Source organism: Rhinatrema bivittatum, chromosome 8 (assembly GCF_901001135.1).
Source record: "Rhinatrema bivittatum chromosome 8, aRhiBiv1.1, whole genome shotgun sequence".
NCBI classification, from domain to species: Eukaryota; Metazoa; Chordata; class Amphibia; order Gymnophiona; family Rhinatrematidae; genus Rhinatrema; species Rhinatrema bivittatum.
In genome coordinates this window covers 152,930,124-152,955,307 of record NC_042622.1, presented here as the reverse complement: position 1 = coordinate 152,955,307, position 25,184 = coordinate 152,930,124, and the positions used below count along the sequence as shown (strand labels likewise).

The 25,184-nt window shown below is 44.8% G+C and overlaps 2 protein-coding genes across 8 annotated transcripts in view; one reads left to right on the top strand and one right to left on the bottom strand.

Annotated features, from left to right (window-relative positions):
• Nucleotides 1-14,866: 14,866 nt before the first annotated feature.
• Nucleotides 14,867-18,061, bottom strand: C8H11orf68 (chromosome 8 C11orf68 homolog). The gene is given in 6 exon segments (XM_029614415.1): nucleotides 14,867-16,156; nucleotides 16,158-16,321; nucleotides 16,323-16,426; nucleotides 16,429-16,588; nucleotides 16,590-16,831; nucleotides 17,667-18,061. Coding segments are annotated over 5 exon segments (729 nt in total). The 5' UTR covers nucleotides 16,815-16,831; nucleotides 17,667-18,061; the 3' UTR covers nucleotides 14,867-16,080.
• Nucleotides 18,062-18,173: 112 nt separating this feature from the next.
• Nucleotides 18,174-25,184, top strand: part of DRAP1 (DR1 associated protein 1) — an 88,140-nt gene continuing 81,129 nt past the window's right edge. For 3 of the 7 annotated variants that reach the window (XR_003858062.1, XM_029610966.1, XM_029610962.1), the window contains exon 1: nucleotides 18,175-18,530. Coding sequence is in view for 6 of the 7 variants with exons in the window: in XM_029610966.1 (XP_029466826.1) it covers nucleotides 18,489-18,530 (42 nt within the window). In the remaining variant the exon portion in view is untranslated. Of the gene's footprint in view, nucleotides 18,531-18,952; nucleotides 18,977-25,184 lie in introns of those variants that run through there. The other 4 variants (XM_029610965.1, XM_029610967.1, XM_029610963.1 and 1 more) reach the window with 3 other exon arrangements.

The following is a 25,184-nucleotide window of genomic DNA, read 5'->3' as shown; positions in this document are numbered from 1 at the left end:
CCAGGGTGGGGAGCCGCCATGGCCGGCGCTGCACAGCTGCTCTCTTTCACGTTGACCATGCCCTTTCCTTCCTGCCTGGAGGCCAACAAGATTCCTCATGATACCCTCACTCCCGATGCTGAGCCTCAGAGAGTTGGCATCACCAAGCAGCTCTCAGGAAACATCCTTCATGTGCAGTGGCAGGCAGAGGAGGTACGTGTTTCAGTCCGTTCTTTCTTGGACCTACTCTCTCTCTACAGACAATAGGTTTGGCCCTCCTTTTAGTGGATAGTAACCTTTGGGGACTGGTGGATGCTTGGTAGAAATTTGACTTCCGCCAGTGGGACTTTGTACAAAAGCATCCCAGGAGACACCTAGCCCAACAGCATTGCCATACTTCTTTGGCTATTTTTTTTTTTTTTTAAACCAACGCCGGGTTTATCAGCGTCTGTTTTCCTTAGCGGGGGACAGCCATGAAAACCGACACTGATAAACTCAGCATTGGTTTTCTGCAAACTAGTCACAAAAAGCAACGCCAGGTTTATTGGCGTCTGTTTTCATGGCTGTCCACCAGTAAGGAAAACTGACGCTGTTGAACTCTGCGTCTGTTTTTGTGATGGGTCCGCCTGTCAATTTTTTTTTCTTTTCTTTTTCTTCTTTTTTTGATGCGCACATTTATTAACGTCTGCTCCTGGCAGGCATTAATAAATCTTAAAGCAATCGTACTCTCACCTACAAAAAAGTTCTATTGAACTATTTCAAACAATTTAAAAAATAATAAATTAAGGAGAAAGAGGTAAGTTTCATATTAGAGATGCACGCCTCCACGGCGTTGCGTCCTTCTTATGGTTTAATCATTAATTTGCTTCCTTCCTCCTTTGTATATTTTATTTATAATTCAAAAAAAATTTTCGATATTTTTTTTAAAGTATGAATTTTTCTCTAAAAATTAATTGTTTTCTCCGCCTTGCATAATGGGATAATTTGAATTTTTTCTTGCCAAAAATTTTTTTAAAAACTTATGTTAAATGTCCAAGTTCTTTGTCCCTATGCTCGGGGAGAATTATTTTAAATTAATTTTGTTGATTTGAACGCCTTCTATTTCAAATCTCCTGTTTAAGGGAAATTATATATGAACGCCAATCTCTTGCACTTTAAATTGCCACTACCAAAATGAAACAGTTTGAAACTTATCTCCCGACACAGCTGCGTTTCGAAAATTTGTTCTTCCTTCATCAGGGGAGCCTGTCCATTCTTCTTCTTGTTCTCTTTTTCGTTCAAAATTTTTTAAAGCGCTGTATGACTTCCTGCGTTCTCTCTCTCAGGCTAACAAGCTCTGAGTAAACGGCGTTATTGTTCAGCGTTTAGCCCATGCTTTAAAAGCTGATCAGCAGATCAGAAATCAACCAATGGTGTGAGGTACGTCTTACGTACTACATCATTTTCACTAACCTTCGTCTATTGGTGGACAGAAAATCAAAGGCTCTGTCAGATTTATATCAAGCTCGCCCACTCTACCTCCTCATTCAATCCCTGCGGTGTCACTGTATTCAACTTAAAAATCCACTGTTGTTCAATATAGTTCAATCTCCTTTTTTCATTACCTCCGTGGTATGTGCTTTCCACCTTGTCTATGACCGTCCATCTGAGCTGATCAAAACTATGTGCATGATCCATGCAGTGCTGTACCATAGGTGCTTCAACAGTCTTCGTGTTTAGTTTTGATTTATGCTCAATCAGTCGCGTCCTTATAGCTCTTGATGTTCTGCCCACATAATTCTTCGGGCAGGGGCATTGGCTTAAATAGATCACATTCTTAGATGTACAATCAGAATTTCGACCCCTCTTTATGTTATATCCTGTGACTGGATCTTTCCACTCACTGCCTTCAATAGTGATATCACACACATCACAGTGTTGACATGCCTTATGATATCCTCTTTGGGATTTCTCTTCCATATCTCTCATGATATCTGCATGTACTACTTTATCTCTGATGTTTGAGCCTCTAGTAGTTGTTATAAGTGGTAATTCTCCAAATATTTCATGTATGGATAAAATAGACCAATGTCTCCGTATTGAGGCTGTGATGTATGCCGTCGCAGTACTTTGAGGTATGATACAGGTTAACCTACCTTGTTCTTTGTTGTTTTGATATTTAAGGAGTTGATTCCGATCAGCATATTTTGCTCTTTTATATGCTTTATTAATAATTTTTATCGGATATCCCCTATCTTTAAATTTATTTTTCAAATATTCTGCTTGCAGATATCATGAGAGATATTGAAGAGAAATCCCAAAGAGGATATCATAAGGCATGTCTGACTGCTGTCAGTCAATACCACACATGCAAAGGCTGTATCCTCCTGGGAAACTGATAATTATAAAAGTGGTTTGTATGGCCAGTAGTTACTACCATAAGCTTGCTGGGCAGAGTGGATGGACCATTTGGTCCTTTTCTGCCGACATTTCTATGTTTCTATGAATGTCAGCATGGCGCACTGAGAACTGAGACTGGAGGAAGACCTGAAACCTCTCTATCTCTGATTCAAGTACAACATTTTTTTTTTTTAAACCTTACCTGAGCTCTGCGCTTACTGGCTGAGTACAGAGACCGGCTGTGGGGGGAGAAAGAATCTGCCCTTACTGCTGTGCTCAATCTCCTGCACCCACTGCCTTTCAGCTGAACTACCAGCTAAGTTCACGCCGGGAAACCCAGCTACCGGATAAAGGCACACCTCTGAGGGATCACAGAAATCACCTCAGGAATTCTCAGCTGGGGGAGGGACCTTTAGGTATCACTGCAGGAGAAAGAGGACTTCTTTTCCTGAATTTAGAATTTCAAATTTCTCCTTTCAAAAAGCTCAAACCAATTCCCATAGGGAGATGCACTTCCACCAACTACTGGAGACAGAGGATACAGGCAGATTGGGGGTCACTGCAGAATTATATATACCGTGACGTCAGCTCCATCTCCATCTGCTGGCAGGGGAGCATAAACCCACTGGTCCTGAGTTCATCTGTCTACAAGCTAGGAAACCTCTGTTAATGATGCTGTCAGTTTAGAGAAGCCCAAGATAAAGCGGCAGTAAAAATCTGCAAATCCCAGGAAACAGATTTCTTTAACATGGGACACTATACAGACTACCTTCAGGTTATCTTTATCCAATCGGGCAAGATTTTGTGACCAGGAACTCCACAGTCTGTTTATCGAATTCACATTTCTCTAGTTTAACATACAGCTTTGTCTTCGTAGACATTCTAAGACCATGCAGACTTGCTTATGTCTGCTGGATTTTCAGAAAATATCAAAATGTCTTCTTATAGATCACCATTCTTTGGTCCAGCATGTTTCAGCAAATCTTGTTTACAAAATATTGCAATGTGGTGGGGCATTCCATAAGTCAACCATTATTACAAGGTACTTAGTGTCTGGAATGTGTTTGGAAAGCCTTTTTCCATTCATTCCCGTCTCAAAAGATAACCAATTTATATGCAACCCCCTCCCCTAGGTCGAGCTTGGTAAATATCACTTGGCCTGAAGACGTTCCAATAGTTCATTTATTTGGTCTGCTCGAGACTATCATGACTCACTCCACTGTGAACCTAGAACACAGATAGATACACCTTCAAGAAGGGGTAGGTGCTCTACAGCAGTGGTCCCAAACCCTGTCCTGGGGGCCCACCAGGCAGTCGGGTTTTCAGGATACCCACAATGAATATGCATGAGAGAAAATTTGCATGCACTGCCTCCATAACATGCAAATTTTCTCTCATGCATATTCAGTGTGGGTATCCTGAAAACCCAACTGGTTGGTGGGCCCCTAGGACAGGGTTGGGGACCACTGCTCTACAGCAGGACTCTTTGCCTGTAGCAGTTGCTATTCCCCACGGGTTGAACCCTTGGAGTCAGGTGGCCGCCCGGTCTTTTGCAAGCAGGCTAAAGATAAAAAGAACAACAAAAGAGCAGAAGGCCAGGGTAGGACCAGATCAGGAACCAAAAGCTGGACCCAGGAACCTGAAACACAGAAAGCAGGAACAAGGCCAGGCAACAAGATACACAGAATGAATTCAAAGTTAGGCTATTGGACCAGCAAAGCGGTGGCTAGCTGTGCTTCCTTATATACTGCTATTAGGAGTCCCACCTAATGCCAGTCCAATAGGAGGCCTCCTTAACATTTCTTCTCTTGATATTTACCAAGGGGTCTTCAATGTTCAGAGTCCCTTTGGTTCTATCACTAAGTTCTCCACCTAAACACGCAGGGCTGTAGTTTTGAATACCCCTGACCCTGCTAAGAGGCCCTGTGTAAAGCAGAAGGCTGTCACAAAGCAGTCAGCGAAGATCTGCATACATGGCTGGCAAGGCCAATCCAGAGCAACCAGGAGAACTATTCTGGGATGCCTGACAATCTGCTGACAAAGTTTGCCTATCAGGAGCCAAGGAGGAAACGCATACAGTATCCTTTCTGCTCACCTCTGAACTAAAGCATTGATTCTGGACAAACTGTCTTTTGGGCAGTTAGCTCAACAGGGGGGGGGGGGGGGCAGAAGCTGTCTTACCTCAGGAGCACACAACAGGACCTTCTATTCAGCCAGTCAGTCCGCATCTTCAGCATGGAATACTGGTCAACATCTACTGGAGACAGAATACTGGCAGGCTGGTGGCTGTGCAGTTGTATATACGAGTGACATCAGCAAGCCTGTTGATCTCTGTCTTTATCTGCTAGTTGGCATGCATAACACACTAGTCTGGCCTGACTGGATGAATAGGAAACTGCTTTGATTTAGCCCAAAAGGAGGTATATTTAAAGAAAAACACTGGAGCACTAGTAGTTTTAGTTTATGTAGCTCTATCTCATGCATGTTCATTGTGGATATCCCAAAAACCCCAACTGGCTGTGTAGGTCACCAGGATGACAGATGTTGTGCCATAAGCTTAACAAGGATGAGAGCCATATTCAAATGGCTTATCCTGCTAAGCATGAGAGACTTAGCCGGATAAACTGTGGGATTTGAATTTTCTGATGTGCTAACTGCTGCCGACTTATCTGGTTAAATTTTTATTCTGGAGTATGGCTAACTTATTTGAACGCTATTAGAAAAGTGACAGCATAAAAAGACCAAAACGGCCTAATTTGTCCATCCACACCAATTACTCCACTCTATAATCCCTACCATTGCCCCAGAGATCCCCCTCTGCTTATAGGAAAATTAGTTCTTACCTGTTAATTTTCATTCCTGTAGTACCACGGATCAGTCCAGACTGTGGGTTGAGCCTCCTTTCCAGCAGGTCCTTCTTGGGGACGACGAAGTAAATAGAATACTGGCCTGCGCCAAGCTTCTTCTCCGGAACCGGGACCACCGCTCCCAGACGCGGGAGCCTGGCGAGGGTTTGCTCCACCGCTTCGACCGCCCACATGGGGAAAAAAGAAAAAGATCCGGTAGGTCGCGAACAATTTCGAAGGCGTACCCGTCTCTGATAATGTCGAGGACCCACTGGTCCGACGTGATTTTGACCCATTACTCGAAAAACAGGGAGAGGCAGCCGCCTAGGAAGGGGACCGAGGAATGAGCCAAGTGAACTTCACTGGGTGGCCGGCTTGAGGGTGGAGCACGCAGGCTGGCCCTCACGAAAGGGCTGCGCCCAAGACTGAGAGCGAGAAGAATAACGCCTCGAGGAGCCACCCCGACCACATGGGGTATACCTTCTCTGGCCCCGGAAATGAGGGCGAGAGGGTGTAAAGGAGCAGGATGGTCTCTGACAGTCCTCTGGAAACTTATGGACCTTATTGTCCCCCAAGGAATCCATAAGCTTCTCGAGGTCCTCACCAAAAAGCAGCTTACCTTTGAAAGGCAACGTGCCCAGCCAGGCTTTGGAGGAAGGATCGGCCGACCAATTGCGCAGCCAGAGGAGACGTTTGGCAGAGACCGCCAAAGCCATCGCCTTGGACTGGACGCGAATGAGGTCGTAGAGTGCATCAGCCCCATAAGCGACTGCTTCGAGATGCTCAGTCTGTTCCGCCTCTGCCGATGGGAGGTCCTGGCTGCAGAGTAACTGTTGAACCTACCTAAGTCCTGCCCATAGCATGAGACTGCTGCAAAAAGTCGCACGAACCCCCCAGCGCCAAGACTTAAAAAATGCGCTTCATATGTGCCTCGAGCGTCCTTTAGAGCCTTCGATCCCTCTACAGGGATGGTGGTATGTTTAGTGACCGCAGAGACAGAGGAGTCCACTGAGGGATTTTTAAAATTTCCAAACACGCCTCCAGGAGGGGGTAGAGCTTATTCATGGCCCGCACCACCTGGAGACCTGCTTCAGGAGCCTCCCATTCCCGCAGGAGCAACAGCTTGTGCATGGGATGAAAAGGGAAGGCGGTAGCCGGAGCCCTGATTCCCGCCAGGACCGGGTCCATATCTTTGGGCAAAGAGGCCGTAAGGGTGTCCGCGGGGGGCCCCTCCAACCCCAATTCCTAGAGGACAAAGGGGATGAGGGGTTCCAGCTCCTCCCTGCACAACATCCGTAGGACCCTGGGGTCGTCCCCCTCCATGGAGGGAAGGGTACCCTCTGTATCAAGGAAGGCATCCGGATCCGGGAGTACAGGGTCCGCCGGGGGATCACCCACGGGACCACCCACACCTGAATAGGCCCCGGGGGCTCCACAGCCGGGCTAACAGTCAACGGCGGAGCGGGGAATTTTTGCCGAGGGTGGGGTCAAGGGGGGCCCGTCCTCCTCCTCCTGTAGGCTAGCTAAATAGGATTGGTGCAGGAGAAGGACAAATTCTGTGGAGAAACGGGCCCTAGACTTCCCGGGAAGGGGGGGGGGGGGGGGGGGGGTCGGGGAACGTCTCAGAAAAAAAAAAAAAAAAAAAAAATCAGCCCCAGGCAGCTTCGAAAACGGAGCCTCTGAAAAATCCAAAATGGCCACCGTTCCCAGGCTTTGCCGACCCGGGAACGGCCTGGCCGTGCTCTGGGGACTCGAGCCCCAGTCTAAATTTGCCTGCCCTGCCGAGGAGGGGCATTCCCCACCCGGCAGGCAGGCAGAGCAGAGGCCCCCTCACGAAAATCGCGAGGAGGGCTTGCCACAGGAGAGGCAGGCTGCCTGCCGCGGCATCGGGAGAGCTGCACTGAGAGGAAAAAAGCTGCAGAAAAAAGTTTGATTGGCAGCTTGGAGGCCCGGAGTGAAGCAGGGGGGGAAACCTGCTGACTCCTGCCTGTCTGGCTGCTGGTTCAAGCCCTCCGAAGACCAAAAATAGAAAAGATGGGGCTACTGCTGTAGGTAAGTAAAAAAAAAAGTACTTGGAATACTTTAAAACTTAAACCCTTTTTTTTTTTTTTTAATTTACAGACTGAGCACAGCAGTGGGAATTTAAGATCCCCCGGCAGCCAGAGGAGGGGGAGACGAGAACTGGACCACCAGACTCTGTCCCTACACCTGGAAGTGGCTACAGACACAGGCTATGCACTGCACAAGGGACCAAGCCCCCCTGAGTCCGGCAAGAGCCAGGAGACGGAGCCGTCTCCTGAAGAAAAAACAAAAGCTATAAACTCCCTGACTAAAACTTTTTTTTTTTTTTTTTGAACAGGAAGAAAAACACAAGGGATCCCTAAGGAATAAGTACTTGCTTGATCCAGGAAGAAAGGAAGGCTGACTAGCCTAAATCAGGAGGCCGAAGGGAGACCTGCTGCACCTGCTGGAGACAGACAAATACTGAGGGGTTACAGGATAGGCTCTGTCCTCATATAGGATATCCTTTCAGTTTTAGTCTGTCTCCACCTGCTGGAAAGGAGGCTCAACCCACAGTCTGGACTGATCTGGGTACGTACAGGGAACCCATGCTTTCTTGAATTCAGATATGGTCAGTGTTATCTGGCTAAGTTTGGTCATTCCAGAGACTAGTTCTAAAGTTATCTGAATAATAATATGGGTACATTCAGCAGAATGCATAACTGGCTGCATTCCCCTGACTATCAGGCCAATACAGTTTAGCCTGCTCTTGGACACACGTTTTCCCTTACCCCCGTTTTCCCTTACCCCTTAATTCAGTAAGGGGAGGAAAACTGCTTTTCTGTGCACCCTCCGACTTAATATCATAGCGATATTAAGTCTGAGGTCCCGAAGAGTAAAAAAAAGTTTAAAAAAAAAAATCTGAATTCGGCCCGCGGCTGTCGGGCCAAAAACCGGACGCTCAATTTTGCCGGCGTCCGGTTTCCGAGCCCGTGGCTATCAGCAGGCTTGAGAACCAACGCCAGCAAAATTGAGCGTCAGCTGTCAAACCCTCTGACAGCCGCCGCTCCGGGCTAAAAGGAGGCGCTATGGACGCGCTAGTGTCCCTAGCGCCTCCTTTTGCCCGATTCTACCGCACCACCTCATTTGCATACTATATCACGCGCACCGGCCAGTGGCCGTTCGTCCGCTCTCCCGTGTTTTTACTGAAATCGGCCTGTATGAGTAAAGTGATATAGTTAACTTTAGCTGGATAACCTACCCACGCACTAGCTGTCCCAAGATGGACCTTGTTATGTGCATAAAGAGGATTGAAAAAAAAACAACATCTCTCTCCTATGGTGCAGGCATAGTGATGGAAAGAAAGCTACCCAAAGTTTTGAATAAATAATGTTACCTTTTATTATTAAAGAGCACCAACATTATAAACCTATCAGAGATCACTTAACCATGCAAAAAATCATTTCAAAAGAAAACTAGTATATGAAAGGTGGGGGGCATTTTCCTTTCAAAAATATTTAGGTCTAATAAGCAAAGTCAGGGCTGGCTGTAGCCAGGTGGCAGACCCTTGCAGAGGGGGCTACTAGCCAAGTCTCAGAGGCTGGCTGTGGCACTTGAGTAATGAACAAAGATCTCTGTCCAAGCAGAAATTCTGATGCTAATGAAGGAGGCTTTGGGTCTTTTGGATGCAATATTATTAATGAGAATTAAAATCAACAGAAGCAGGTACTGCCTAGGGTGGAAGCCAACACACAAACAGAAGACTTCCCCCACCCCAATACACAACACCTTATTAACAGAAAGGTCAACGCAACCTTTTCACAGCAGAGGTAAGAAAACGCTATCTCACTGCCAGAGCAGGCCTGCCTGAAACACAGGGGCAAACTTCCAACTCTAACCTAAGATACATTAGTACAAAGGCATTCACAGGTGGGGGCAGGACCTGAACAGGATTGACCCATTATTCTTGTAATTTTTTTTTTTAATAAAATTTTCCTTCAGGATTCAGAGGGTGTAAATTGATTTCCAAGTGAATTTAATACCATAAAAAGGTATTGGAATAGAAGTCTTCCCTCCCCCCCCCCCAAAAAAAAATTATGCCTAGGATAGATACAGCATAGGCACCAGTAGTGCAAGCTCCCTCACCTATGCACTTCACAACAGGTACAGCATGGGCAGTGGAAGGTACGCTTCCCTCATACACACGGCACAAATACAGCAGAGGGGAGCTTGCACTACTCTATGGATTAAACTGAAGTCTTGTTTCCAGCTCTCACACCAACAGTAAAATCTAAAGATCCTACAATATTCAGAGTTCTGACTGCAGGTCCTATTACATTTTCAGAGTGTTCCAGGACTACTTTCCCATAACCCAGGGCTATGAACAACCTCTGGACCCGATGTAATAAGCATTTTACCTACAGTTGTGTGCATATTTTGTGTATGCAAATGTTACTCTCCTAATGCAGCAAGGCATTCTGCACACAAAAAGATGTGCCTGTAAAACCATGTGTTCCATTTAGAGCCATCACATGGAAATCCCAAGCTAATGAAGGCATTAACTATTAATCCCCAATACAGAGAGAGGTGTGCTGGCTTATGTTTTCTTAGTGCTGGAAATTTTACTCCTGGTCAGAGATGGAGTAGTGAGTCTATGGGCAGAAGCCAGAGTTCTAGAGCAGAACCTGTAATTGGGATTTAATTACAGAAAACATGTTTTATGCACATAAGCATAAATGAAATGAATACACAAACATTTTCTGCGCATAAGGAAATGTTTGGTTCTTACCTGATAATTTTCTTTCCCAAGTCCTACCAGATGAGTGGGTTTTGCCCCTCTACCAGCAGATGGAGGCAGAGGGAAAATAAAGCTGTTTGCTGATGTTATCTCTCATAGGGAAGGTGTGCCATCTACAGCTTCTCAGTATTTCTATATCAAAGCACATCAAAACATTAACAACCACCCTGATGAGCAGGGAGGCTGAGCCCAAAGCCCAAAATGTATATTTTAACAAAGGAACATAAAAAACTTTGAAAACCAACTTAGCTCTGCAAAGGAATATATACACACACACAGGCAGGTTAACAGGAAAACAAGAATCGGGTGGGATCCTGGACTGGTAGGAACTAAGGAAGAAGATTAGCAGATAAGAACCAATGTTTTGCTTCCTTAATGTCCCACCAGACCAGAACAGATGAGTGGGATCTACGTAAGCCACCCTTACATTGGGAAGAAGGCCTAAGTCAATCCTCAGAATGCTTTCTCCAAAGCAGATTAACTCTTGTGCCCAAACACCCCAATTTGTAATTTTTGGAAAAAGTATGTAAGGAATCCCAAGTTGCTGCTTTGCAAGTCGCTGGAGGGACCAAAATGAAGCTCCAGACAAGAGGCAGCATACATATCCTGGTACAATATGCCTTAAATCACCAATCCCTTAAGGAGATATGCTGATGCAATAGTTTCTTTGAGCTATCTAGCCAAAGTGGCCTTGGAGGCTGCTTCTCCCTTCCTTTGACCAGAAAAAAAGAGAACAACAAATGATTCAACTTCCTAAAGAAATTAAAAAACTTCAAATATCTGAGAGACTATGGTCGTCTAAGAAATGTAACTCTCCAAGCTTGACTTTCTGAAGGAAGGCAATTTGATTGATCTAAGTGAAAGTGAGAAACTACCTTTCCAATTGAAACCCCCACACTCTGAAAACTTCAAAGGGGGTCTCGACAAGGGTAATGTCTGAGATTCAAATGTGCCTTCCTGAACAGGTTGCTACCAAAAATACTGGCTTTAGGAGTCAAATCCTTCATCATACAGGCCCTAATGGGTTCAAAGGGAGGTTTATATAGAGAAGCCAAAATCAGATTAAGGTCCCCAGATGGAAAGACTTTCTGGACTGCTGTCTTCAAAAAATGTGAAACAACCAGATGCTCTGATAGACACTCTGTACCTTACCACTATAACAGAAAATGGCTGCCACCTTCACCTTGAGGGAATTCAATGCCAGACCCTTATCTAGGCCCTTCTGCAGAAAAGAGTACCAACGGAACTAGTGTGTTAAAGGAGGGGAACCACTCTCTCTTTGTACTAGTGCTCGAAAGATTTCCAAACTTTGATATAGGTCAGGAAAGTGAACTTCTTACACACCTAAATAACCTTTATTCCTCAACCTTTTCCTTTCAATAGCCAGTTCACAAGAGAAAAAGGAGGCCATACCCTCCATCACAACTGGGCACTGGTAGAAAAGACTTAACTTGATTTGAAAGTTAGCAGTGCTTACCATTTGAGCCTCATGAGATCTGCATACCAGTCTAAAACAACAAGGACCACCTTCCTTTGACAATGTTCTATCTTCTGAATTACTCTTCCAATCATTGGCCATGGGGGGAACCACATAGGGAAGATCTCCCAACAGTCACCTCTAAGACTGAATGCCCAGGCCTTCAGCTCCAACCTCTCTGCCAACTGAAGAAATGAGGTACGTTGGTATTTCACCCTTGTTGTCATGTTTTCTATGACAGCCATTCTCTACCTGTCCTAAATCATCGTGAAGGCTGTATCCATTAGCTCCTACTTTCTGGGATCTAGAGTGATGACTCCTCAGAAAATCCACTTGTATGTTGTCCACTCCTCCAATGTGAGACACTGAGAGCACCTGAAGATGACACTCCACCCATCTGAATAGAACACTTACTTTCTGGTATAACACTCAACCTTTGGTTTCCCCCTTGCCAGTTCACATATACCACCATTGTGACACTGGCTAAAAACACTTTTCCATACTTCCTTTGAGCAACAGCAGATATTCCTGGAGGGCTCTCCTTATCACCCTTGTCTGTAACTAGCTGATGGACCACCTTGTCTCTGGAGAAGTCCAGTGCCACTGAGCTGTCTGGCCCAGACAATGCAAATCCCCCCCCGAGACTGGTTTCTAAATCCATACCCCTTTCCAGATACTGCACTGATAATCACCAATCCAGGCTGCTTCTGACTAACTTTGGAAAAGCCAACTTTCTTATGGAATCCTTCAAAAAGACTCCAGCGGGACAGAAGAGCACGCTGAAGTACATACATATATGCTCTGGCCCAAGGTCAAGATCCAAAAGTAGTCACATTGAGCCAAGTACTTCCAGATAATCCCACACTATGGGCTTAGAGACCTGCAAGTCAGTGCACCTGAGCTTGCAACTTGTGCACTCTTTCAGAGATAATTTAAAAAAACCAAAACAAACAAATCACTTTGCCCTTCTGCATATTGAAGCAGGCTTCTAGATACTCTCTCTCAAGAGGGCTCCAGCTTGCTCTTGAGAAAGCTGATCACCCAGCCTGGGTCTTGCAAAAGCCGAATTACCCTGGACATGCCAGTCGACACTCCTATGATGACTTCGCTCAAATCAGCCAATCATCCAGATAAGGATGAACTAATACCCCCTTCTTTGCAAAGGGGGACTGCAAAAATCAAAACTGAAATTGCCCCCCCCCCCTCCTCCCAAGAACCAGAAATCTGAGAAACCTTTGCTGCTCTTAGTGAATGGGAACATGGAGATAAGTTTCAGATAGATCTAGGGATGAGAGAAATTCTCCCTGACTGCTTCAATCTACAACTGGAGTGTTTCCATCTGGAAATGAGGAATCTTTAGGGCTTCATTCACACACTTCCAAGATCAGAATAGGTCTGACGGTGCCCTCCTTTTTAGAAACCATGAAATAAATGTGTATCTTCCTAGTCCCCACTCTTACCTTGGAAGCAGAACTATAGCTCCCAACTGAAGATTATGATGCAGAGTAATCTTTATCATCTCCTTCGGTGATAGACAAGGGGATATCATAAACCTATCAGATAGCCTCTGGAAAATTCTCAAGTGTAGCCTTCTTTCATAAACAGAAAACCCATTGGTCCAAAGTGATGCAGGTCCATGCCCCATAAAACTGAACATGGCTATTTGAAACGGGGAGTGAACCCTTTGTTCCTTATTGCACATACTTGGAGGCTCCTGTACCACTATCTCTTTTTCTCCTACCTGTACAAAAGTTAGGAATTCTGCTTCTGGAACAACCCTTAGAAAGCCAAATCTTTGCCTGGTTTGTAACCCCTCGACTCTTACTAGGAAGTCCACTGTAGCCAATCTTAGGCTTGTCTTCAGGGCAACTGAAGTGACTTCTTCTCAACCAGAATCTTCACCACCTTCTCTGTCTTCAAAGAGAAGCTTTCCCCGGAAAGGCAACTTACTAAAAATAGTCTTTGACGGCATATCTGCCAAACCAGTTATGCAGCCAAAGCAGCCATTTGGCTGACACGAATGCTGTCATCCCCCTGGTCAAAGTTCTAATGAATCAGAAAGAACTTCTGCTATAAAAACTAAAGCAGCCTCCAGTCTCTCCACCTCCCACTCTATTAGCCCTTCATCCTTAGTACCCATTGGGATCCGTTGCACCCAGCGTAAACAACACATGGACCATTAAGCTGCTGCAAATCACTGCTTGCAGAACAAAAGGCTAAGACCTCAAAGGCCATGCTGAGATGAATTTCTACTTTTCTGTCCTGGAAATCCTTAAGCTCTGAGCTACCTTCCATGGAATCGTGGTTTTCTTTGTGTCCACCGAAACCAAGGTATCAACCTGAGGGAACTTCAACTGTTCGACTGCATCTTCTGGAAGGGGGTATAGCTTAGCCATAACCCTATCTACAAGACCTGTGTTCGGAATCTCCCAGTCCACCATGACCAAGGACTTCACCAGCCAGTAGAACAGAAAGGTTTTAGCTAGACCTCTAAGCCCATCCATAATAATGGTCTTTTCAATCCAGGTTGCCTCTGCTATGCCCAACTTGGCCATCCAAGTTGTTACAACTTGCTGCTCGTCCCTCTTAAATGCATCACCTGAGGTCCTTTCCTTCTATGTTAGGAATCTCTCCCTCGACCAGAGGAGCCCCATCTGGTTCACAGACTTCCTCCTGCAAAGAATCTGCCCCAACGCTATTGAGGCACCCTTTAAATCAGGCTTTAGCTCCAGCCTGGCCTTCTTTGTCTGGGAAGGCACACTAGGAAGAAAGAATGCCGCAAGATCCAGACTAGATCTAAATGGAATGGAGCCTTTTTTAATAAAAAATGCTTGGTGGATAAGCACCACAAATTCTGGAGAAAAAAAGGAGCTATTGAAATTTGACCATCATCTCCAGAGAAGATGCAAGAACAGCATCCTGTGAGAAAAAAAGTGTCCGCCCGCCCCCAAATCGACAGCACTAAGGACTCTGTGAAGCCTTCTGCTCTCCCACCTACAGCTTTCACTGAATCTGAGATGGCTGTCATGCCTGACTTTTGCAGGTCCTTCCCCAGTGGGGCCTGCTTTGGGACTCTCATTTGGAGCTCCCACAGATCTCCTCAATCCACCTACTAATTTCAGGGAGATTTCTCTTTTCTTTCCCTCCCAGCTAAACAGAGACCCGCTGCTGAAAGTGTCCAAGTGCAGCTGCCACACAAATTGCAGCATTTCCCGACTCTGCAAGAGAAGCTATCTTGCTCAGGGCTGACAAATAATACCTTACCTCCTCCCTTAAGACTTCCACATACCAAATTGCCTCGGGAAATAGAAAGCAGGAATGGTAAAAGTGGTAGGCTTCCTATGCTGTCTCCTCCCCCCCCCCCCCCCCCCCGAAGAAAACTTCCAAACTCTTAGATAGAAATCCTAGAATAAAAGTGTGTTTCCCTTACCAGAATTCAGCTACCCTTATCCATTTCCAGGCCTTGACCCCTGACCCACGATCCCTTGGAGAACAGAGGCCATATGGGGAGGAAGGAACCAGTTAACATTGGCTTTTGACTTCCCTCATCCCAGGGATTAAGGAGATAAGGGCCACTGATTCCCCCCCCCCCCCCCACTCATCCCACTCTACCCAGAAAGGAGAGGCAAAGCTCACACTTTCCTAAGAGCAATTTTGTCCAATAACATGACCAGCTGCAGGACTGCACTTCTACCATCGGCTGGAGACAGAAATGCTGAGAAGCCACAGTTGATACACTTCCCTATAAGATAAGACATCAGCAAACAGCTTTTTTTTCTCTGCCTCTAGCTGCTAACAGGGGAGCAAAACCCATTTGTCCTGGACTGGTCTGGTGAGACAATAAGGAAATGTGATTTACGTGCATAAAATATAATTTATGCAAACATACTTTCAGAGAAGAAAACATTTGCTGTGCACTAAATCACATCAGAACTCCGCGCTCAGTGCAATGAACATAGGCCGATTTCACATTTTCCAGGTCAGCACACTTTTTAATTTTAAACTCCCGATGCATTAGCATAGTATTAGCTTACTGCAATGGGAGTTAAAAAAAATGTTTAACCTGCATATTAAACCGTGCAGAGTTTCAGTGCACAGTTTAACCTACACTTTATTACATCAGGCCCTTGCGAATAAAGCACTTTTGCCACACAGTATCAGACAGCAACTGATCCACCCATTTTTCCTATGACCATGCAAGAATTCAATCTGATTTGGGCATGAACTGTACTATAATGAGCCAAAACAAAGCACTGTGAACTCTGCAGTTACAACAAAAGAAAAACAGAATTAGCAAGTGTCTTAAGTTAGTACACACACACACATATTGAAAAAAATGTCAAAAGAAAAAAAAATAGTGCTACACAACAGTTTTTCCTCACAGCTAGGAAAGGGAAAGCCCTAGGAGTTGAGTCCCACATAGTAGCTTTCTTCATGTAGTTGGGGTGAGAAGAACCCTCAGGAGCTGGGTCATAAAGCAGCTCCCTTTCCTTGCAGTTGGGGGAGTTGAAAGCTCCAGGAGATTGGTCACTCACAGCAGTCTCCTATTGCCTTTCCCCACTCAACCCTACAGGTATGGAGGGAGAGCCTCAAAGAGCTGCTTAATTCACCTCCATATTGCTGACTTTGTTGATGATGCGGGAACGCCGTGGGATGCACTCCAGGTCAAATTGCTCTCATAGATAGTGGGACGAGATGCCAGCGATTGTTCCTGTAAATGCCCAGATACGTGTACACATCTGGCTTGTAGAGAGTTGACACTTGATGCCTGCAGCCGGATGGTTGCATCCAGTGTGCCATCACTTTCTCCTCATCAGTGAAGTTACAGTTGTAGACACAGATGCATGCTTATCTGAGTCAGGACTGAAGGGGCTAACTTAGCCAGGCCAGCCCGGCCCTCCAAGACACAAGTGGCCACCTGGCGCCAGGCATGGTCTACCTTGAACCTGTGTCCAAGTGCATGAGCCACTTCCCCGTCAGCAACTGTGGGTTCAGTGCCAGTTCCCGGATGATTTCAAAGTCAATCTTGCGGCCACTAGCTTGCAGCTGCTCCCAGTCATCCTGCAATTCTCCTACTCGCCCAATATCTGGAGAGAAGTCTGGACCCTTAGACTGCTATCCATCCTACAGGCTGCATGTCTCTGTCAGGGTCACCCTGCCGTAGTACCCGCGAAGGGCGGTAAGTGTCCAACCAGTCCTCAAACTCTGCCCTGGGTGTCTTGCGGGCATCGAAGACCACCCAAGGATCCAAGTCGGCAGCCATGGCTTCGGCAGCATAATCCTCAGCCAGGAAGTGGCCCTCCCTGGTCCGATCCTCCTCCTCACAGGCTTCCATGTCTGCAGAGGGGATACCTGATAGAGTGATTGGGGGTGGTGGGAAGGGAAAGAAAGAAAGACCATTTTTTTTTTACTGACGTTTCCTCCATGCTCCTTCATACTTAAAGCACAACAGGCAAGAACTAGGGTTCAGATCTGGCAGTCTGAGCCTTCACTTGCAACTACCCTAGTTTTTCCTCTTATTTTATAGCCACCCTTTTCCCCAATTAAACTGGTCATTATAGCCATGGTCCTAGGTCAGTGGCCATACCCTCATGCTCCTTCTGGAACCATAGGCCCTGAATTTAGCCACTAGGTGTTACACTTAAGGAATGGACCAGGCCTCTCACCTCTGCAGGAATTATGAATTCAGGAGGCCTCAGGTCCACACTGTTATGAGTTAGAGCCAACTAGGTTTACCTATTCAGCCCCCTCCCCTTCTAAACCAGTGGCTTTTAGTCCTAACTTAGAAACATACTTAGCCATGTCAGTTGCCAGGGATGTCCATAAATGTATGTGAAATAGCTTTATAGACATCAGAGATCCGTATATGCAAAGCTGTTTTCGGAAATATACTTGAAATCAAACTGGTTGGGTATGCCTCCAGGACTAGATTGAGAACTACTGCTTTTGTACCCACTCCCCTCTGAAACGAAGAAGCTGCTGGCACTAGTCTTTTGCTCTGGTACTGGAAGACCAATAGTGGTAGCATTCAGTTTCCAGTGTTGGGCCTGCCCCCTTATTCCTTGCAAGTTGGAGCTTCTTCTCTCCGTTTCAGAGGTGGGTGGTGGAGGAAGACTGAGGAGCCAGAAAGGTAAAGGAGGTGGGTGAGAAAGGGAGGGTGACACAATAAAATACAAATAAAGACTACCTTGCCTTATTACTAATTTTATCTCCTAGTAGCCAGCCACTGGATACGAGGATTATCGGGTGTGATAAAAGGTGAGGAATAACTGAAGAAAGAAATTACTGAAGACAATAGAAAGTGCCGAATCAGTATTCCCTCATTTAGCATATCCAAACACAACTCGCTTCCTCAATTACCTACTTGCTTCGCTGCCAGTCCGGCTCTCTTTAACTCCGGCACACGAAGTTCTGACTTCCGCCCGCAATAACTTTATTCACAGCGAAGAACACGAGCAGGGACACTACCCGTCTTACTCTCAATAACTTTATTCATATCTTCGCTCCTATACTTCCCGATTCGCTGCCCATAACTTTAGTTACAGTCGTAGAAAATACAGACGGAAATATTATCCGAGTACACTCAATCTCGCTCTTTAGTTTTTCCACGTCCTGAGCGCTGGCTGTCTGTGATCCCCCCCCCCCCCCCCCAAGTAGCGCGTTCGGCCTGAAACGGCACGTTTAGGACCCCATCTAGGGGCATTTTGGAGGTGGAATGCTGCTAGCGTTTTGGCCTGTAGCCTAGGGGTGTCTCCGTTCCCCCCCGTTCCAGAGGTGCGTGGGGCGGTTGGCACTCGGTTCTGTTGGGCGGACCTTGCGCGGGACCGGTAGTAGCCGGCGGTTGTCTAGGAACCCCCCTCCCCCTTCCTTTCCTTTCCCAGGGGTGCCTGCTGTTCTCGGCTCTTCGGGGTCCGGCGCCGTAGCTGTCGTTTCTGCTGAGGTGACGGGTTGTGGCAGGCGGCGGCGCTGCTGCTGCTTTCGGCTTTGTCCGGGAGGGGTGAGGCTCAGGATGCCGAGCAAGAAGAAGAAGTACAACGCGCGCTTCCCGCCGGTGAGTCCCGGCTCCCTGGCCAAGCAGTGCCAGATGAGGCCGCAGCCTGTGACCCCCAGAATGTCAATGTAGACAGGTTCAGCGTTTTGTTGTGTTATTGCTGCAGTGCTGCAAGGAGACGTGCAGATTTCGAACGAATAATGAATATGTGCTAGTGCTGCTACGGGGTGATTTGTGCATAGAAAGCAAAATATATTAGTGTATCTGTAGGGTGGTAATAGTATCATAAGAACACCGATATTTGTCACAATAATAGTAGCAGTCATAGAGAGCAATATCACCTGCAGCAACACCATTGACTATTATTAATTTTGCTATCCCTATACCCTGCAGCAGCACCGATGGATATTATCATCATTTATTTTTTATTCGTTTCCAGTTTAGTACCTTACAAGTACATCACCCAACGAAGGTAACAAGTGAGCGATACAAAATAAATGCGAGAGGTGGGTCCCGATTATTGAAGACATTGATGATATCTATGAACAATCCTTTAGTGCTTATGCTGAAGGAGGGAGTGTAGCAAGTGTTATAACTAATGACATCAACGAATGATGTCTGTTTTTTTCGGGTGTGGGAATGGTGCATTAAGGACTATAATTACTTGTAGAGTTTAATATTAATATTTCACTGTGGGACTACTGTACAGTTATAATCATTAAATTATATTCATGTTGGTAATGTCCATCTGTGAAATGCTGGGAGAGGGTACAATAATAGTGGTGGGTTAGTGGTGCAGGTATAATGTGTTGTCATCTTAGACATTTACTGGTAATATTCTTCTTTGAATAAATGCCCTTAACCTCAGTGCTTTTGTAAAATGTTTTCCCTACAGGTATAATAATTCTCCATGGTTACTAGTGAGCTTAGAGAATGTAAGTATAGCCTTAGAAAGGCCAAATGGGCTCAGCTAAAGAGACATCTATGGATACTTTAAAGATACTTAGGCAGAGCTTATGGACTATAATCCGCAATTGATAATGCAAAGAAGAAATATTTTTCTTCCTTGTATTCATGAGTCTGGTAATCAGTACAAGGGAATTATTTTATATTGTTAGATGTTAGATTCTTAACTAATCATCTGAAGAAGTACTTAGTATAATAGTACCTCGGCTATTGTCATTAGACTTTACCTCTGCTTTCTAAGTGCCCCATCCTAGCTTGTTTCAGTTGTTCACCCTATTTGTTATTCTTCCCCTTCCAGATCTTATATCTTACTCTAATCCAATGTCTAATTAAATCTCTCCCCTGTTGTACCCCCCTGCTAATTAGTCTGCAATGTAAATATGCTATTTTCTCACTTATTTAAGCTGTATATATATTTAATATCCTCCTAGTTTAAATGCTGATCCAAGTTAGCATGTCTGTTTTGAATTTTACTTTGTTTTATCTGTGTTTTCTCCATCGTTTCACGATTTATCTGTTTATCACTGTTCTATGTTTTATGTAAAGGATACGCCCTTCTGTGGCCTTCCATTTTGTTCCATGTAAACCGGTACGATGTGTAAACGGTTACCGGTATATAAAAATGTTAAATAAATAAAATAAATAAATAGTGAATGACGGTAGATATAGACCAAAATGATACATCCGGTCTACCCAGTAAATTTTGTAGGGTAGTAGCAAACTTCCACTTCATGCCAGCTATTGCTAAACCTTCTGTTAAGGGTAGTAGCATCTGCCACTTGTGCAGGATACCTCCAAACAAAATGTAAATTTTAAGTGTAATAGAAATATTACTCCATTTATTCATTTAAATTCTATAACCAGCAGGTATCTTCTGTGTTTTTCCCTTGCCCGTTTGAACTCCAGTACCATTCTTGTCTTCACCACCCTCTTCCGGGGAACACTCTATACATCCACCACCCTTTCCATGAAGAATATTTCCTGACTTTGTTACTGAGTCTTCCCCCCTTGGCGTTTCATATGGGATCCATAGTTTACAGTATTTCTTCCATCAGAAAAGATCTGATGTTTACGCATCATTAACTCCTTTCAGGTATTTGAAAGGCTGTATAATGTCATAAGAACATAGACATGCCAATCGGGTCAGACCAAGGGTCCATCAAGCCAGCATCCTTGTCCAATAGTGGCCTAATCCAGGCTACAAGTACCTGTGGCATGTACCCAAACATAAATAGATCTCAAGCTATTATTCCTTATTGATTAATAGCAGTTTATGGACTTCTCATGTAGGAAATTATCCAAACCTTTTTAAACCCAGATACACTAAACTGCCGTAACCACATCCTCTAGCAATGATTCCAGAGCTTAATTATGCGTTGAGTGAAAAATATTTTTGTTATTAGTTTTAAATGAGCTACATGCTAACTCATGGAGTGCCTCCTAGTCCTTCTATTGTCTGAGAGAGTAAATAACTGTATTTTACATTACCTGTTCAAGTCCTTTCATGATTTGTAGACCTCTATCAAATCCCCCCTCAGCCGTCTCCAAGCTGAATAGCCCTAATCTCTTTAGCCTTTCCCTAAAGGGGAGCTGTTTCATGCCCTTTATCATCTTGGTCACCCTTCTCTGTACTTTCTCCAATGCAACTATATCTTTTGGCGACCAGAATTGTACACAGTATTAAAGGTGCAGTCTCACAATGGAGCGATACATAGGCATTATGACATCCACTGTTCCATTTGCCATTCCCTTCCTAATGATTCCTAGCATTCTGTTTGCTTTTTTGACCAGCAGAGCACACTAAACTGACAATTTCAATGTAATTATCCACTATGATGCCTAGATCTCTTTCCTGGGTGGTAACTCCTAATATGGAACCTAAACATTGAATAACTATAGCCAGGGTTATTTTTCCAAAAATGCATACCTTCCCTTGTCCACATTAAATTTCATCTGCCATTTGGATGTCCAATCTTCCAGCTTCACAGGGTCTTTCTGCAGATTATCACAGTCTGCTTAAGATTTAACTACCCTGCATAATTTTTGTTGTCATCTGCAAGTTTTATCACCTCACTCATACCCCTTTCCCAGATCATTTATAAATATATTAAAAAGCACCGGTCCAAGTACAGATCCCTGAGGAAACTCCATGTTTATCTTTTTCCACTGTGAAAAACAGACCATTTAATCCTACTCTCTGTTCCTGTCTTTTAACAGTTTCCAATCCACAAAAGGACATAAGCCTACTATCCCATGACTTCTTAGTTTTCTTAGAAACCTCTCATGAGGACTTTGTCGAACGCCTTCTGAAAATCCAAATACACCACATCATCCGGCTCACCCCTTGTCCACATGTTTATTTACCCCTTCAAAAAAATGTAGATTTGTGAGGTAAATCCTTGTTTGGCTGTGTCCCATTGAGCCATATCTATGTAAATGTTCTGTGATTTTATTCTTTATAACAGTTTCATGATTTTTCCTGGCTCTGAAGTCAGGCTCACTGGTCTACAGTTTCCCGGATCACCCCGGAACGCTTACAACGGATGATTTTAATGATAGGTTACAAATTAATTGTAATAGGTCTGAAATTTCATTTTGAGTTCTTTCAGAACCTTGGGATGTATATCATCTGGTCCAGGCGATTTAGTTCTCTTCAGTTTGTCAATCTGGCCTACTACATATTCCAGGTTCACTGTGATTTAGTTCAGTTTTATCTGAATCGTTACTCTTGAAAACCATCTCCGGAATGGGCATCTACCCAGCAACCTCTTCGGTAAATACCAAAGCAAAGAATTTGTTAGTCTTTCACAATGACCTTATCTTCCTTTCGATCATCTAACTGATCTGTATGGTGGCATTATCATCTGCTTTTTCCTGCAAGTTATGCCTCTTTCGATGCAATCTTGCATCCCTCTGCCCTTAGCTACTACCTTGTCATTTTGCTTCAGAAAGTTTGCACAATTTTTTAGTGGTAAGTTATCTCATCTTGTGAGGGATTTCTCCATTCTTGAGGCACAATTAAATTTTAACCCCTTTTATGAAGAAACTGAATGAGAATGTTTTGATTTAATTTCCTGTTAAGAAATCTCTTAGATAATTGAAAATTTGAATAATACTTTGTTTCTAATGAGCACTTGTTCTACTGCTTTGGAGAAAGTAATTAGGAGGTACCTTTTGAGGTTATATTTCCCATTTAGTGAAGGCCTCTCTAACTGAAGGCTATATTCCGTCTTCTTTGAAAACGCCTCTGTACATCCAGTTTTTAAAGAAAGAGAGTTTCTTAGCGTCCAGTCAGATGAATCCAGAAAAATTGGGTTATGTACCTCTACCAGAAGATGGAGATGGATCAAACTGTTGTAACAATATATATACTCCTGCAATGACATCAGCCTGCCAGTATTCTCCATCTCCAGCAGATGGTGGATGTGCTTCTCCCTACTGGGGATTGCTTCAATTTGAAAAAGGAGAAATAAGGAAAATAAATTGCCTCGCTGTCCTGCAGTGATACCAATTAGTCCCTCCCCCAGTTGAGAATTCCTGAGGTGATTTTCTTGATACCTCAGATAAGTGCCTTGGTCCGTTAACTAAATTTCAGTGGCGCTGAAAGGTAGTAGGTGCAGGAAACCAAGCACTGCAGTGATAGCAGATGCTCTCTCCCCCTGCAGCCCAAGACTCTCTGATCTCAGCCATGTAAGGCTGAGTTAAAAAAAAAAAAGTATATGTATGTATATATATATATATATATATATATATATATATATATATATATATATATATATACAGAGACTTACAAGGAGGTTTTCTGTTGTTAGGGCTTCCTCCTCCCCCCGGTCTCCGTGCTTGGCGCACTGGCTGATGTTTGTCCCACTCTATGGGAGGTCAAGGGATGTGGGCGGTCTGGTGGGTTGAGCAGCCTCCTTAGGCTAGGCCCTGTTCTGAGGCGTTTCGCTGCATGCCACCGCAACGGCTTTTTGCGTGCTTCCTAAGGCTGCCCTTTACAGGATTGTCAGTCCAGCATGTGCGTCTAGCTGTGTGTCCAGGTTGTGCACTCAGTTTTGGACGCACTGTTGTTACTTGTATTCTGCGCGTCCACATTAAGTGCCGTTTGCCTCTGTGCACAAGTAGTGCTGTGTGCTTAAGTTCTTGTGTGCTTAATTTTTTTGGCCGCCTAGGTAAGCGCCTAGGTGTTCGCACCTAGGTTTTGGGGACACAATTTCTGAGCGCCTTTTTAAGTGCATATTAAAAAAAAACCCCAAAGTAAAACAGCTAGACGTACGCCTCCAGCCTCCGCTCAGCATGCTGTCGGCCATTATGGGGCTTGTACTTAAGAAGCCTAAGTATCTTTCTCTTTGCATTGCTTGTCATATTCAGGCATCTCTGCCTGGAATACCTGTTGATTTGTGCCAGCGGTGTATGGAGGCTCAAGGAAAATTGTCTTCCTCTGATTTCACTAAGCCTGGTTCTTCCCAGCTGGATGTGGGTCTCGGTAAAAATTACTCAGATGGGTCGCCTGATTTTGCAACTCCCCTAATTGGTTCCTTCGCAGGAGAGGGTAGCTTAGGGAATACTCCTTGGGTACCTTCTGGTCTGTATGCTTGCAATCCTTTATTCAGGCGCAGTCCTCAGCCCTGTCCAATGCTCCCAGAGCAGAGGCGCAAGTAGGAATCTGGCCTGGACCTTCTATCAAGCGCAGGAATACTCCTAGAGCAGCAGTGGGACCTCTGGATAGAAATCCGGATGGCAAGGATGAAGACACCGATCCTGACCTTCTTGACGATGGTGAAATTCCCCTAGGATTAGAACTGTTTAGAACTATGTTATGGTTCTTTCATAGAGATGAACTGCCAGCTCTGATTTCCCAGATCTTGAAAATGCTTGGAGTTCCTGGGGCAGATTCGGTGTCTGAACCAAAGAAAAACCCCATTTTGGTATCCTTGCATAAAGCCTCTTGTTTTTTCCCCATGATGGAGGCCATTCAAGAATTGATTGTTCTTGAGTGGAGTGCCCCAGAGGCTAATTTCAAAGGAGGTCAGGTTTTGGAAAGCCGGTACCCTCTGGATCCAGTGGTAAGAGAGCGCTTACGTTTTCCAAAGGTAGATGCGCTTGTGTGTGCAGTCTCCAAGCGGACCAGTATTGCTGTGGAAAGAGGAGTGGCCTAAAAGGATGCTCATGATAGAAAGATTGTCTATCCTTAAGCAAGCTTTTGCAGCAGTAGCAATTGCCTTGCAGATCACTTCTTGTTGTTCCTTGGTGGCCTGCTCTTGTTTGCTTCTCTCCCAGGAGGTCAGTGACTCTGGAGAGAACTCAGGAATTCTTAACTGGAGGAGGGACCTTTAAGTATCATCGCAGGAGAGCGGGGCTTTCGTTTCCTCAATTTAATATTCTCCTTCCAAAATTTACAGCAATCCCCATAGGGAGATGCACGTCCACCATATGCTGGAGATGGAGAATACTGGCGGGCTGGGCTCACTGCAGGAGTATATATATTGTGATGTTAGCTTGTTTATACTCCATCTGCTGGCAAGGGAGTATAAACCACTGGTCTTGAGTCCATCTGCCTACACTAAGGAAAACAAATTTATCAGGTAAGTAATTTCTCCATTTCTTTACTTTTAACAACAACATCCATCCCAGAATCACGCAGGAATAAAGTAACTCTTTCCTTAATCCTCATGCATGCTGCTCACAGTTGCTTCCTTCACAGCCTAAGATTGGCTTGCGTACTACGGGCCTGGTTCTATAATTCAG